At 44.9% G+C, this 14,206-nt stretch overlaps 1 protein-coding gene across 2 annotated transcripts in view; it reads right to left on the bottom strand.

Annotated features, from left to right (window-relative positions):
* The window catches only part of LRMDA (leucine rich melanocyte differentiation associated), a 1,835,625-nt gene that overhangs the window by 765,996 nt on the left and 1,055,423 nt on the right, over positions 1-14,206 (bottom strand). For both annotated transcript variants that reach the window (XM_075347316.1, XM_075347315.1), the window contains one exon: positions 8,639-8,765. In XM_075347316.1, the coding sequence (XP_075203431.1) occupies positions 8,639-8,765 (127 nt within the window). The remainder of the gene's footprint in view (positions 1-8,638; positions 8,766-14,206) is intronic.

Genomic DNA, 14,206 nt, shown 5'->3' on the forward strand with positions numbered 1-14,206 from the left:
TTACCAGAAATAAACACTTGAAATAGATCACTATGTAATGACTTTATATAATATATAGAAATAGATAACTCTGTGTGTATTGACTATATGTGATTCCCTTTTTGTATTGAATTACTGAAATAAATTAACTTTTGATGATATTCTAATTTATTGAGATGCAATGTGTATGAAACCAAATGCAAAGGAAATTTGCTCAAGTCTACCAACTCCTCGAAGCAGAAATATAAAATAACAGAATATATCAAGGTAGTATAAAAAGTCAAAAGCTACATCTTAAGCTATGTGCACACAGTGCGTTTTTCGCTGCATTTTGTCTCGTTTTTCGGGTGCTTTTTTTGGGCTCAAAACTGCATGACTTTGCTTCCCCAGCAAAGTCTATGAGTTTTCCTTGATGCTGTCCACACACATTTTTTTAAAGGTGCGTTTTTGAGCTTAAAAAAAAAATGGACCTGTCAATTCTTTCCTGTGTTTTTCTGCATTTTCACCCCATGCAATGCATTGAAAAAACGCAGAAAAACGCAGAGATCAAAAACGCATGCATTGTTACAGGTGCGGTTTTTGCCACGGGTGTGTTTTTAGAGGCCAAAAACGTACAAAAACCCAAAGTCAAAAAAACACTGTGTGCTCACTAGAGTTGAGCGCGGTTCGCGGTTCTCCAGTTCGCAGCTCGAGTGATTTTGGGGGCTGGTCTAGATCGAACTAGAACTCGAGCTTTTTGCTAAAGCTCGATAGTTCTAGATACGTTCGAGAACGGTTCTAGCAGCAAAAAGACAAGCTAATTCCTAGCTGGCTTTCCGCTGTAATAGTGTAAGTCACTCCGTGACTCACACTATTATGAAATTTCAGCGTATAGTGTGCGGGAACAGCGCATTCAGATCACTGCTGTTTGGATAATGGCGATCGCCATTTTTTTTTTTCCTTGTTTTCCTTCCCTAAGCGCACGCGTGTTGTGGGGCGGGCCAGCATGTCAGCCAATCCCAGACACACACACAGCTAAGTGAACTTTTAGCCAGAGAAGCAATGGCATGTGTGATAGGATGTCCATGTCACATGTCCCTGCATTATAAAAACGAGTATCTGCCCGTCCGGACGCCATTATCTCTTCTGCGTCTGGGTGTCAGTCACCGCTGGCGTAGCTCCTGTCTCTGATACTGCTGTGTACGCTCTATACACAGCGCTATACAGAATAGGGATAGAAGTTTCTTTCAGCCCTTCTAAGGGCTAATACCGGCAGGGTCAGAGCCATAGGTGACAGTCAGGGCAGTGAAAACAGATTTTAACAGCTACACAAGATGACAGCGTCTGTGTAGCTAAGGTCAGGGATTTCCTCGCTGCATTTCCCCATTAGGAGGGATAGAAAGGGAGGCTTCCTTTCCTCTACCCAGAGACCCACAACCCTGCCACTGTACCCTCCTGCCCTTTGCACACTCAAACTCATTGTTACTAAGCCATTATACTAGCAAACACTGAGGAAACTTAGTGGCATCCTAAACGTGGCTGTTGGACTTCTGTATTGTCCCACTAGTGCAAAGATATTTGCAGCACGTCTGCCTGCATTGCACACTCAAACTCATTGTTACTAAGCCATTATACTAGCAAACACTGAGGAAACTTAGTGGCATCCTAAAAGTGGCTGTTGTACTCCATTAGTGCCCCACTGATGCAAATCTATGTGCAGCACCTCTGCATGACACCCTCCTGCTCTGTTTTTAATAAGCTATAATGATAGCAAAAAATGCTGCCATTTAGTGGCATACAAGAAGTGGCTGTTGTACTCCATTAGTGCCCCACTGGTGCAAATCTATGTGCAGCACCTCTGCATGACACCCTCCTGCTCTGTTTTTAATAAGCTATAATGATAGCAAAAAATGCTGCCATTTAGTGGCATACAAGAAGTGGCTGTTGTACTCCATTAGTGCCCCACTGGTGCAAATCTATGTGCAGCACCTCTGCATGACACCCTCCTGCTCTGTTTTTAATAAGCTATAATGATAGCAAAAAATGCTGCCATTTAGTGGCATACAAGAAGTGGCTGTTGGACTTCATTATTGTCCCACTAGTGCAAAGATATTTGCAGCACGTCTGCCTGCATTGCACACTCAAACTCATTGTTACTAAGCCATTATAATACCAAAGACTGAGTAAACTTAGTGGCATCCTAAAAGTGGCTGTTGGACTTCATTATTGTCCCACTGGTGCCAAGCTATTTCTAGCACCTCTGCATGACACCCTCCTGCTCTGTTTTTAATAAGCTATTATAATAGCAAAAAATGCTGCCATTTAGTGGCATACAAGAACTGGCTGTTGTATTCCATTATTGTCCCACTGGTGCCAAGCTATTTCTAGCACCTCTGCATGACACCCTCCTGCTCTGTTTTTAATAAGCTATAATAATAGCAAAAAATGCTGCCATTTAGTGGCATACAAGAAGTGGCTGTTGTACTCCATTAGTGCCCCACTGGTGCAAATCTATTTGCAGCACCTCTGCATGACACCCTCATGCACATTTTGCTACGCTAATTTTATAGCAAACTCAGGGAATTCCTTGCTGCATTTGATCATTCGGAGGGATAGAAAGTGAGGCTTCCTTTACTGTCCTGGTACCCACAGAACACGGCCACTGTACCCACCTGTCCACTTTTGCCACGCTATTTAATTTGCCCAAAGAGCTGACTCTTTTTCTGCCTTCCTAAAATTGTCTGTAATACTAAGTTAGTGTTCCTTTGCTGCCAAGCAAGGTACAACACATGTGCATTCTACACTCCTTTCCATTTCTGGAATGCAATTATTAAATGCAGGTAGTCCAGCCAATCTGTGACGAAGGTGCAGGTGTGGATATAATGTAGCATGCATCCAATGTTGGTTTTCTCGATGTCTGACAGCTCAACAATACCATCTGTTTCCACTTCCAAAACAAGTGATGACCTGCCAATCACACTCCCTGTTGCGTGTAAAGGGGTGGAAGTTCAGTGTGAAAAACCATGTGAGACTGCTGTCCCCACAGTCACAGAGGATGAAGAGCACGCAGATACACTTGATGGGGCAGGCGGTGGTTGCACAGGCACGCTAGGCCGCATTGTAGCACAGTGAAATTAACATTGCGACTTATGCTTCATTTTAAGTTGTGTACAGGGTGGGCTCCCCAGTATGCAGCAAAACCAGGCAACAGGAAAAGGACTCTAGTCAGTTGGGTTGATAAATGATTGTTTAACTTTACCAAAACAAACAATAAGAACCATGCATACAATTTAAATAATTGAATAATCTATTCTATTGCCTACTACCTGCTAATCCCTCTGCGTAGCAGTAATTGTGTGTTTGTGCGTGTGTGTGTGTGTGTGTGCGAACACGACTTACCAGTGGTGCATCACAAGAGCTTCCCAGTTATCGACGTAAACATAGACAAAACACATTACCCCCCTGAATACCCTTGTTAGCTGAAGCCTCACAGATAAGGCAGATGATAACAGTGTGAATGCAAACCACACAGCTCTGCAACACAGTCATGGAAATCTTGAAAATCAACAGTCAATGCAAACATGTGTCGCTGTCCCTCTATGATTTAAACTGTACGTGACAATTTGACAGTGCAGAGGCAGCAAGTCTTATTGTCTATACATAGTCGGCCTACCCAGAACAGATATGTGTTTTGCTAATAAAACAAAGTGTTGCGTGCCTGCATTATTGTCTGGGCACAGCCTACCGTACCCGTGTACTGTGATGTCCAGTTGCCAGAAATACAGACTTTACGCTCCTCTCACGGTAAGCAGTATAGACAGCACCGTAAGAATGTTGGTCTATGGCACAGGATGCTGCTCACTGGCGTTACGGTTCTCCTCACCAAACTCCAAAATAACTCCCCTCACAATTGAACGAAGTGTTTCCGCGGTGGCTCCTGGCTGTAACACACACCTTTAGCTTTTCCTTCTGTTCATAGACAGCATCTCCAAGTCCACACCCGAAGAGCAATTTCTCCTCCACGTCTAAGTGTGGAGAGGCAGCTAGTGCGCATGCATGTGCCGATTTACCCCAGCCGCAGCCTAACTAAAGTGTTTCGCCTAGTGAGTATGGTCAACCTGACTGTGCTATTCCTGAGGCTAAGTCTTCATTTCGGGATACAGCGCATGCTCCCACACTTAGTGCGAAAAGCCTCTTTGCACAGGTACTTGCATTCCATGCTGGGTCTAAGTCCTGTTTTGTGCCTAGACACCATGCTAAAGCTGATAGTCTTTTTTCAGAAACTGTATTTCATGCTACTGACCATGCTCAGGCACTTACTGCATCAGAGACTAGGTCCGGTAATGAACTCTTTGGCCCTGCCCCTGATGTGTGGGGCCCATATAGACCACAGGGCATCAGGTGTCCTGACGATGTGGCCAGGCCACTCCCAAATGGCTTGCAGAGGCCTGCCCCTATGACTTGTCACCTCATTATTGATGGTCAGATGATAACTGGTGAGGTGTTTGTGTCGTGGCAGCCATGAGGTCATTATTGAAGTTGCGGTTCCAAATAGGGCGCTAGTTATGCCACTCATGACGTGTCACTCTGCTTTTGTCCCCAGGAGGTGCATTGTGGTCCACCCTGGTTTGGGGCGGACCCAGGTTATAAAACGGGCTGGAGCCAACAAGGAGGTGCGCAGTCTTCTATTATGCTCCGAAAGAGCACACCTCCATGTGTTGAACCCATTGCGGCTTTAGGTCAGAGGTAGGCAGGGATAGGGCGTCGATGCAGGCCGCCGCCACCACAGTTGGTAACGCAGAACGGTTAAGACCAGCTCCTGTCCTACAAGTCCTGCTTTTGCAGCCCAGTGGCATTAACAGGCCTGCTGCTGCTGATGCGCCTGCTGTCCACAGGTGTGGCCCCAATGCACACAGTCAACGTACTCAATGGCCCCTGTTATGTTAACAGGGAGTTCCTGGGCTGGATGGGCGTGTGGACCCTGTGACGCTAACAGGGCTCCCAGTCTCCAGATCCGAGTGGCGTCTAACTCGGTTCAGGCTACTATTAGTTTCATAGCCACACAGCTCTGTATCCTCCACCTAACCTTCCAGTTTCCAACCTCTCCTTTTCCATCTGGGAGCACGGTGGACACGGACTGCTGATGGGGATATATACCTTTCTCTTTCTTTTCTTATTAATTTACGTTATATAGCGGTAACATAGTATATACCACCTTATCCAAATCTGCCAGTCCCACCGTAACAGATGGTGTTTCTTCAGCAAATGTTACTTTTGCTTAACCACCAAACCCACGGACAAAAATTTTAATTTTTTTCCCTTTCCAACACACCTGTTCCCCTTTCCACCAGCATCTGTCCTTTTTCAACTCATTTTGTATATGACCAACAGTGCAACTCTGCAGGGACACCGTACTCAATGCCATCTCAGCACAGCAGCCAGCCCTCGGTCCCTCAGATGTGGACAAGTAAAAGACCATTTCCTCCTATCCATGACAAAGCGTTGAGATTCACTCTGTGCAGCACTGGTGTTTAGTGGAAAAGCAGATCTAAGATTGCGTACCACCTTCTGCAGATACTCCTGTATACGTGCGTCCCTTTCTATGGCAGGAATTATTTCGCCAAATTTTGTCTTGTACCGGGGATCTAACGGTGTGGCAACCCAGTAGTTAGCATTACTTCGAATTCGTACAATCCGAGGGTCATGTTGTAGGTAGTGCAGCAAGAAGGCGCTCATGTGTCTTGTGCATCCAGGAGGACCAAGTCCTTGGTGTGTTGGTGGCAGAGAGGTGAGAATCGTGCCTCCTTCCTCTGCCCTCTCCCCCCAACCTCGCACAACCGAAATGTGAGCAAGCTCTCACTCATCTGCTGAGTCTTCCATGCCCATCGCCAGTTCGTCCTCCATTTCTTCATGGGTTCCTGCACCTTCCTCAACACTTTTTTCTGATACTATGCGCCCTTGTTAATCCCTCTCCCCCACCATGACTGCCGCCTAGGTGCCGCTGACCATCTGGACCTCGTAGATCTTGTTATCCCTTCCGCATATGACTCCTCCTGTACTTCCTCCCCTTCCTCTTGTCCCAACACCTGACTCCAAATAATGCTTACAGTGTGCTCCATCATGTACATGACCAGAATTGTCACACTGAGAATGGCATTGCCAGTGCTAAACATCTTCGTCGACATTTGTAAACTGTGTAGAAGGGTGCATAGGTCTGACACCACTCCAGCAGCGTGATCTGCACCACCTCTGGATCAAGTTAGGCCAGGCTATATATGTCATAACGCATTGCAGCAGGGTTCGGCGGTGCTGCCACAAACGTTGCAACATGTGCAGATTCAAATTCCTGCGTGTCGGCACATCGCATTTCAGGCGTTTAACCACCAGACCTAAAGACTTCTGGAGCGACGAAAGTTGTTAAGCTGCTGTGTGCGAACGATGGAAGTGAGCACATAGCGAGCGTACCCGCTGCACAAGGCCATGTAGGCCGGGATGGTGTTTTAAAAATTCCTGGAGAATTAGATTCAATACGTGAGCCACACAAGGCACGTGTGCCACATTGTCATGGCGAAGGGCCGCACCCATGTTTGCATCATTGTCACACCCGGCCTTCCCTGGCTGCTGGTTGAGTGGAGACAACCAATGATGAAACTTGGTCTCCAGAGCTAACCGTCCACAACTTCTCAGCGGTGTGACTCACATTTCCCATATATTTCAAAGTAAACATTTGACCGCATGATGGCATTGAGCTCTGCTGCCAGCATAGTAAGGAGGAGGTGTGTGGTTTTCCTTGTGCGCAGTTACAAGGAAGGGTGCCCTGACCACACAGGGTTTGGGCCGAGGTGAAGGACCCACACGAGGTTGAGGAGGCAGAAGCAGTGTATTAACTTCTACATACAGAGGAAGGATTGATACAACTCGTGGGGACAGCAAGACTTGTACAGCAGACCCTTCTCCATCTCTCCCCATAGTAACTCATTGCCCAGTCAGCGACATGTAACGCCCCTGTCCATGCTTACTGGGCCAAGTATCTGTGGTGAAATGCACCCTGTCACACAGTTTCTCAAAGAAGCGGTGATGTTTGGTGCGACATACTGGTGTAGCGCGTGCACGCCTTTGTTGGAGAAGGAGTGGTGCCTGGGCATCGGCTCTTGGGGCACTGCGATGGGCATAAGGTCTCGAAAATCCTCAGTTAAAAAGGTTGGAAAGGAAGCATTTTGGTAGCCAACAGTTTGCAGATGCTGAAAGTCAAGCTCTAAGCCATGTCATGCCCTTCTAAAAGCATGTAAAACACAGCAAGAGGACTCCAACCACAGTCTCCGTCGTTTCCACTAATTGGGCCACACACATCCCTGGCTGGCATCAGTTGACCCCCATTTTCAAGATGAAAAAGATGCTTTGCATGAAGCACTCTCAAAAATACGTGTGCCTTTCACCTCCCCTGGATGAGCCAGGGGAAGAAAAGTCCTCTGAGAGCCATGACTTGTTCATCTTGGTTCTTTTTTCAAAAGCGAGGGGACTCCAACCACAGTCTCCCTTGTTTCCACTAATTGGGCCACACACACCCCACTTGACTGTCATCAGTTGACCCCCATTTTCAAGATGAAAAAGATGCTTTGCATGAAGCACTCTCAAAAATACGCGTGCCTTTCGCCTCCCCTAGCTGAGCCAGGGGAAGAAAAGTCCTCTGAGAGCCATGACTTGTTCATCTTGGTTCTTTTTTCAAAAGCGAGGGGACTCCAACCACAGTCTCCCTCGTTTCCACTAATTGGGCCACACACACCCCACTTGACTGTCATCAGTTGACCCCCATTTTCAAAATGAAAAAGATGCTTTGCATAAAGAACTCTCAAAAATACACGTGCCTTTCAACTCCCCTGGATGACCCAGGGGCAGAAAAGTCCTCTGTGAGGCATGACTTGTTCATCTTGGTGAACGTTAGTATGTCCACATTGTCAGTGGACAGACGCGTGTGCTTATCTGTCAGCACACCCCCAGCAGCACTGAGGACACGTTCCGAGAAAACGCTGGCTGCGGGACACAACAAGATCCCCAAGGTGTACGTGGTGAGCTCAGGCAATTTATCCAGATTGGAAGCCTAAAATGAGCAGGGCTCAAGTTGCACAGTAATGGCATGGACGTTCCCTTGCATATACCCATATCTATGTCTCCTCCTCTTTTTTCTTGTCCAGCTCTTTTGTTTTCGCATGAGTATATGTCCTTGTCACTTTCCCATGTGTTTGTGTTATGTTGTGAGTTGTTTGTCACCTTTTGGACACCTTTGAGGGTGTTTTCTAGGTGTTTTTCTGTGTTTGTGATTGCCTGCCATTGTTTCCTATGCGGTTCGAGTTCGGTTCGTCGAACGTTCGCCGAACTGAACTCGAACGAGACCTCAGTTCGACGAACCGAACTCGAGCCGAACCACGACCGGTTCGCTCATCTCTAGTGCTCACATAGCCTTATGTTGCTCTGTCCAAAGTGCTGGCCCAATCCTCTTTTACTTGACAATATACAATTGTACCCAATGATAAGACACTATGTCAATAGTTATAAGAAAAGGGAGATCATGCCCCTAGATTTAAGAGCTTCACAAGCTTCACACAATATCGGAGTCCCCCAGTAAAGGTTTTTGTTTATGATTACAAGAGTGTAAAAAAATGAAATCACAAGGTAATCTTACCTTAGTTTCTTTTGGCTTCACAACTTTCATAAAGGCTCCCCTGGAACTTGCTACCTCACGCTCCTTGTTTGTCACTTTCCTGGTATCCAAAAACTTCAGATTAGGAAGCTTGTTCAGGACAAAGTATCTGCAGAAAACAGCCATAGATGAACATTTGTCACTGTGATAGCTTGCTTTGTGAGTCACATCCATCTTTGAGTACAATTAATTTATGCCATACTGACTCCATTCTTGCTTCTGAAATATTTAGTAGATTTCTTGATCCATGTGTAACTAAATAATTCCACTGTAAAGTTATTAAGAAAATTAATTTTCATGTGAAAAACTTTGCAAAATAGATTTTCTAGTACAGGTCATTTGCGGCAACAGAAATGTTTTCTACGCACAGTGACAGAAAATAAACAAAGAGGGTAAACTAGACCACCATAGCATACAGCATATAATATCTTGTTGCTTGTATACTGGCCAACCAGCTCTTTTTTTTTGGAGGAGCCATTAAAAACTAGACATCTTCACAGTAATCAGCTATACATTTTCCATGGAGATGAATAGATGTTCATTCAATACAGTCATGGCAGAAAGTGTTGGCACCCTTGAAATTACTCCAGAAAATGAAGTATTTCTCCCAGAAAATTATTGCAATTACATATGTTTTGGCATACACATTTATTTCCTTTGTGTGTACTGAAACAACACAAAAAAATCTGAGAAAAAAAAAGACAAATTGGACATAATTTCACACAAAACCCCCAAAATTGGCCAGACAAAATTGTTGCCACCTTTCCAAAATTGTGAGTAAACAACTTTGTCACAAGCATGTGATGCGCGTTCAAACTCACTTGTGGCAACTAACAGATGTGGGAAAGATGAAAATCACACCTGACACCAGATAAAAAGAGAAGTTGACTCAATCTTTGCATTGTGTGTCTGTGTGTCCTCCACTGAGCACTTGTTACGTCACTGCCGGAGTCTGCTCCAGCAACTCCTGCTCCGATCGCCAGGCGACGCCGTGTTCCTGCCGTGGATGGTGCTGGTGATGGGAGAGGAGTCGATGCCAGCGGCACTGGTGGGCGCAGGCTCCCATCATCCACTGGGCTGGGTTATCTTGGGATCTGCAGTACCGCTGGCTGACTGTGGGTGACATGTGTCTTCCAGCTGAAGTTGCCAGCGTTCAGCTACAGCCAATGGGAAGACACCACACCCTTCTTATTCCCCCTCTTGTCACATGACCACTGCCAGAGATAGTTCTGATTTTCCTGGCTCCTGTTGCGTCCTATTCTGTTTGGTTATTCCTGTATGCTGACTTCTGTGTGTTTTCTGACTACCCTCCTGCCTACTGTTTTTGTACCTCGCTGCCCGATCCAGATTTAACCTCTGCTATGGTTGCTGACTACGTCATTGCCTGACGAGTCTGTCCCTGTTCTGCAATTCCTAGTTTGACCCTGCCTGACTACTACTCTCATCGGACTGCAACCTTCCACAGGTAGTGATCACCAGGGCCCTGTGTAATTCCAAATCCCTGTATAGGGGTTAAAGGGTTTCAGGGTTCTAGGGGTCCTGCTTGGTGAGTGGCTTCCCTCTAGCCTCCCCATTACAGCCCATCTGAGTCTGTGGATCCAGGCAGGCGTTACAGCTCTGTGAACAGAAAGAACAGATAAGAATAGTCTGAGGACTTGAGAACCAAAATTGTTAAAAACAAATCAACAAATCTCAAGGTTACAATTCCATATCCAGAAATCTTGATGTTCCTTTGTCCATGGTGCGCAACATAATAAAGAAGTTTACAACTCATGTCACTGTGGCTAATCTTCCTGCATGTGAATAGCAGAGAAAAATTGATGAAAGGTTGCAAAACAGGATAGTCCAGATGGTCATTTACAACTCCAATCAACTTCCAAAGAAATTCAAGCTGTCCTGCAGACTCAGTATGCATCAGGGTCAACGCAAACTATCCATTGACATTTGAATGAAATGAAACGCTATGGCAAGAGTCCCAGGATAACCCCGCTGCCAACACAGAGACATAAAAATCTAGACTGCAGTTTGCCAAAATGTATGTGAGTTAAGGGGGCTTTACACGCTACGACATCGAAGTCGTTGGGGTCACGGAATTGGTGACGCACATCCGGCCGCATTAGCGATGCCGTTGCATGTGACACCTATGGGCGATTTTGCATCGTCACAAAAACGTGCAAAATCGCTCATCGGTGACATGGGGGTCCATTCTCAAATATCGTTACTGCAGCACTAACGAAGTTGTTCCTCATTCCTGCGGCAGCACACATCGCTCTGTGTGACACCGCAGAAATGAGGAAGCTCTCCTTACCTGCCTCCCGGCCGCTATGCAGAAGGAAGGAGGTGGGCGGGATGTTCATCCCGCTCATCTCCACCCCTGCGCTTCTATTGGGCAGCGGTTCAGTGACGCAGCTGTGACGTCGCTGTGACGCTGAACAACCGCCCCTTAGAAAGAAGGCGGTTCGCCGGTCTCAGCGACGTTGCCGGTCAGGTAAGTATGTGTGACGGGTCTGGGCGATGTTGTGCGGCACGGGCAACAATTTGCCAGTGTCGCACAACAGATGGGGCGGGTACCCACGCTAGCGATATCGGTACTGATATCGCAGCGTGTAAAGCCCACTTTAGTCAAAATACTTTTGGGAAAGTGTCTTGTGGACAGTTGAGAATACAAGAGAGCTTTTTGGTAAAGCACATCATTCTACTATTTACTTAAAACAAAATGAGGCCTACAAAGAAAAGAACACAGTACCTACAGTAAAATATGGTGGAGATTCAATAATGTTTTTGGGTTGTTTTACTGCCTCTGGCATCGAGTGCCTTGAATGTGTGCAAGGCATTATGAAATCTGAAGATTACCAAAGGATTTTGGGTAGTAATGTAGTGCCCAGTGTCAGAAAGCTGTTTTTTGCCGTCCAAGGTCATATGTCTTCCAGCAGGACAATGACCCCAAACATACTTTAAGAAGCACTCAGAAATAGATGGAAACAAAGCACTGGAAAGTTCTGACATGGCAGCAATGAGTCTGGATCTAAATCCCATTGAATATCTGTGGAGAGACTTTAAAATTGCTGATGGGAGAAGGCGCCTTCAAATATGAGAGACCTGGAGCAGTTTGCAAAAGAAGAGTGATACAAAATTAGAGTTGAGAAGTGTAAGAAGCTTGTTGATGTTATAGGAAGAGATTGATTGCAGTTATTTAATACAAAGGGTCTGCAACCAAATATCAAGTTGAAAGTGTCAATGATTTTGTCAGGCCCATTATTGGGGATTTGTGTGAAACTATGTTCAATTTCCTTTCCTTTTCAGTTTTTTTTTTGTTGTTCCAATACCCACAAAATAAATAAACCTGTATAACAAAATATATGTAATTCCAATAATTTTCTGGAAGAAAAACTTCATTTTCTGGAACAATATCAAGGGTACCAACACTTTTGGTCATGACGACATAAATGAATCAAATCCGACAGGATGTAAGTTACTCTTAAAATGCAGTTATTCATATTGGGTTACAAAACCAAGGACCTTCTATGATATCCAATTGCATGCGACAACCCATCTAAAAAGAATCTTTAAAAATAACACTATAGTACCATAATAAATGGGCAGCTAAAATGTCACAGCTATCAACAATACAATTCTTCGCTAAACTAAAGTTGAATTTACACCACCAAAGCGGAGGTATTAAATGACTGCCGATTGGCAAAATGTTTGCAGGTTGGTGGAAGAAACAGATTGTTAGCCTGTTTAAATAGGCAAATTGTACACAGAACAATCAGCAATAGATTGCTCTCTTAGATTGGATGCCATTATAGGTTCTGTTTCCACAAGATTATGTGCTGCTAAGAATGATGACTCCTCCACCAGCAGCATCTTTCTGGGAGACCAAATTCATGGCCAGTACATAATCAGACAGATCCTTCCTCCACCAACATCATGTTTTGGCAGCAATTCACAAAGACTTCAAACACATTAGAATATAGGGCGACTTCGGCGGATTGGCGTGTAAGGGGGCATTATGCCCGCAGATTGTCAGCACTCTGCATTGTAATGCTTCTTTACCCCTTCTGATCTCCTAATCTCAGAGAAATAACAGAGTGGACTCCTAGATGTTTTATTACAAACAGAGTGCAGGGTTTTTTTTTTGCCAAATTACTGAATGGGCGTGAAAGCGACTTAAAAAATAATAATTAAAGGCTTGGAATCTAACATCTCTAACTTAAATGTAATACTCAGGTTGCAGCCATTACAGCTTCTCCATTCATTGTCATCACATTTTCTACAAGTCCTGAAAGGCGAAGCTACTGTGTTGGAGTTAAAGGTATGGTTTGTCTATAAGACCTAGTATTATTTATGTGATAACCCCCATGTGAAAGTCTCCATAGAGAAGATGTATGGAACATACAGTATACATGGAAGATCCTCTTTATGTCTTGAACACTCAGGTGGAAGGATAAAAGAGGATATATCAATGGGTCAACAGTGGCAAAGGCGCCAGTAGACACACAGAAAGGTTTGTCATCACGGGCTGCGTATGGATCATGGCACAGGACCAAAGGAGGAATCAGCCACGCTCTCTGATTTGGGAGACAGAGAACAAAGGAAGATGAAAGCTTCTGTCTGCTCAAGACTCTCTGCCTGGGGATTTCTGTAGTTTCCAAAGGTGAAGCATGAAGAGCAGACAAGTGATATCCTGCATCTGTATGGCTGAGAGGTGCTGTCTTTCTGTTCATTAGACACTTCAGTGTTTAACCTGAGCTGCGACTTAGGTGCAAATGGAGTTATGAAAGGTAACTTGTTTTCATTGTGTTAAAGGCTTGTGGGTCAGACACCAACACAAAAAGTAAAAGTGCACAAAAATGCATTCAACTGGTTGTGACAAAGCCTGGGATTACCTAATGGAGTAACCTCATTTTGTTTGCTAGGGTGGCGGATGGTTGGGGCAGGTAGCAGGCTTCGGTCAGACATATAAATAAATGAAATGACTTATTACAGCAGGACAAAACATTTTCTGTGCTTGTAAAGCTAATAATGTCACTAAAGATCCAGAGAAGAGTAGAGTCCATGCTCATCAGTATCTGCTAGGGCTCAGAGGGGTCACAGGCAGGACATGGGGACATCATTAAGACAGGCACAGGAGAGGGGGGGTCCAGTGACTAATGCCGAGCTTTAAGTTATACCTGGGCCACAGATGACGTCAGCTTTTTCTTGTAACATGCTTGGTTATATGGGACTTAATGTCTCCTTTCATCTAGTTCCTTAATTCTGTTCTGCGTTTACTTTACACTTATATGTCAACTAAACAAGCAGATGGTGCATTGTGCTGTAGCCAAATATTTAACTACGTAAAGAAACACCAAAACATCAACATAAAAGTTGCAGGCAACAGCAAGCATTACATCTGCTTTCCTACAGTTCCACAATGCAGCATGTAATGCTAGTGAATATGGCCTAAATAAAATCTGTGCAATTGTGGCCACAGTCACCCAAATCACTGGGTACAATAACTTCTTTATGTTAAAGCTGCCAGAGTAAATATTACTGGGGATGCAGAAA

Source organism: Anomaloglossus baeobatrachus, chromosome 5 (assembly GCF_048569485.1).
Source record: "Anomaloglossus baeobatrachus isolate aAnoBae1 chromosome 5, aAnoBae1.hap1, whole genome shotgun sequence".
NCBI classification, from domain to species: Eukaryota; Metazoa; Chordata; class Amphibia; order Anura; family Aromobatidae; genus Anomaloglossus; species Anomaloglossus baeobatrachus.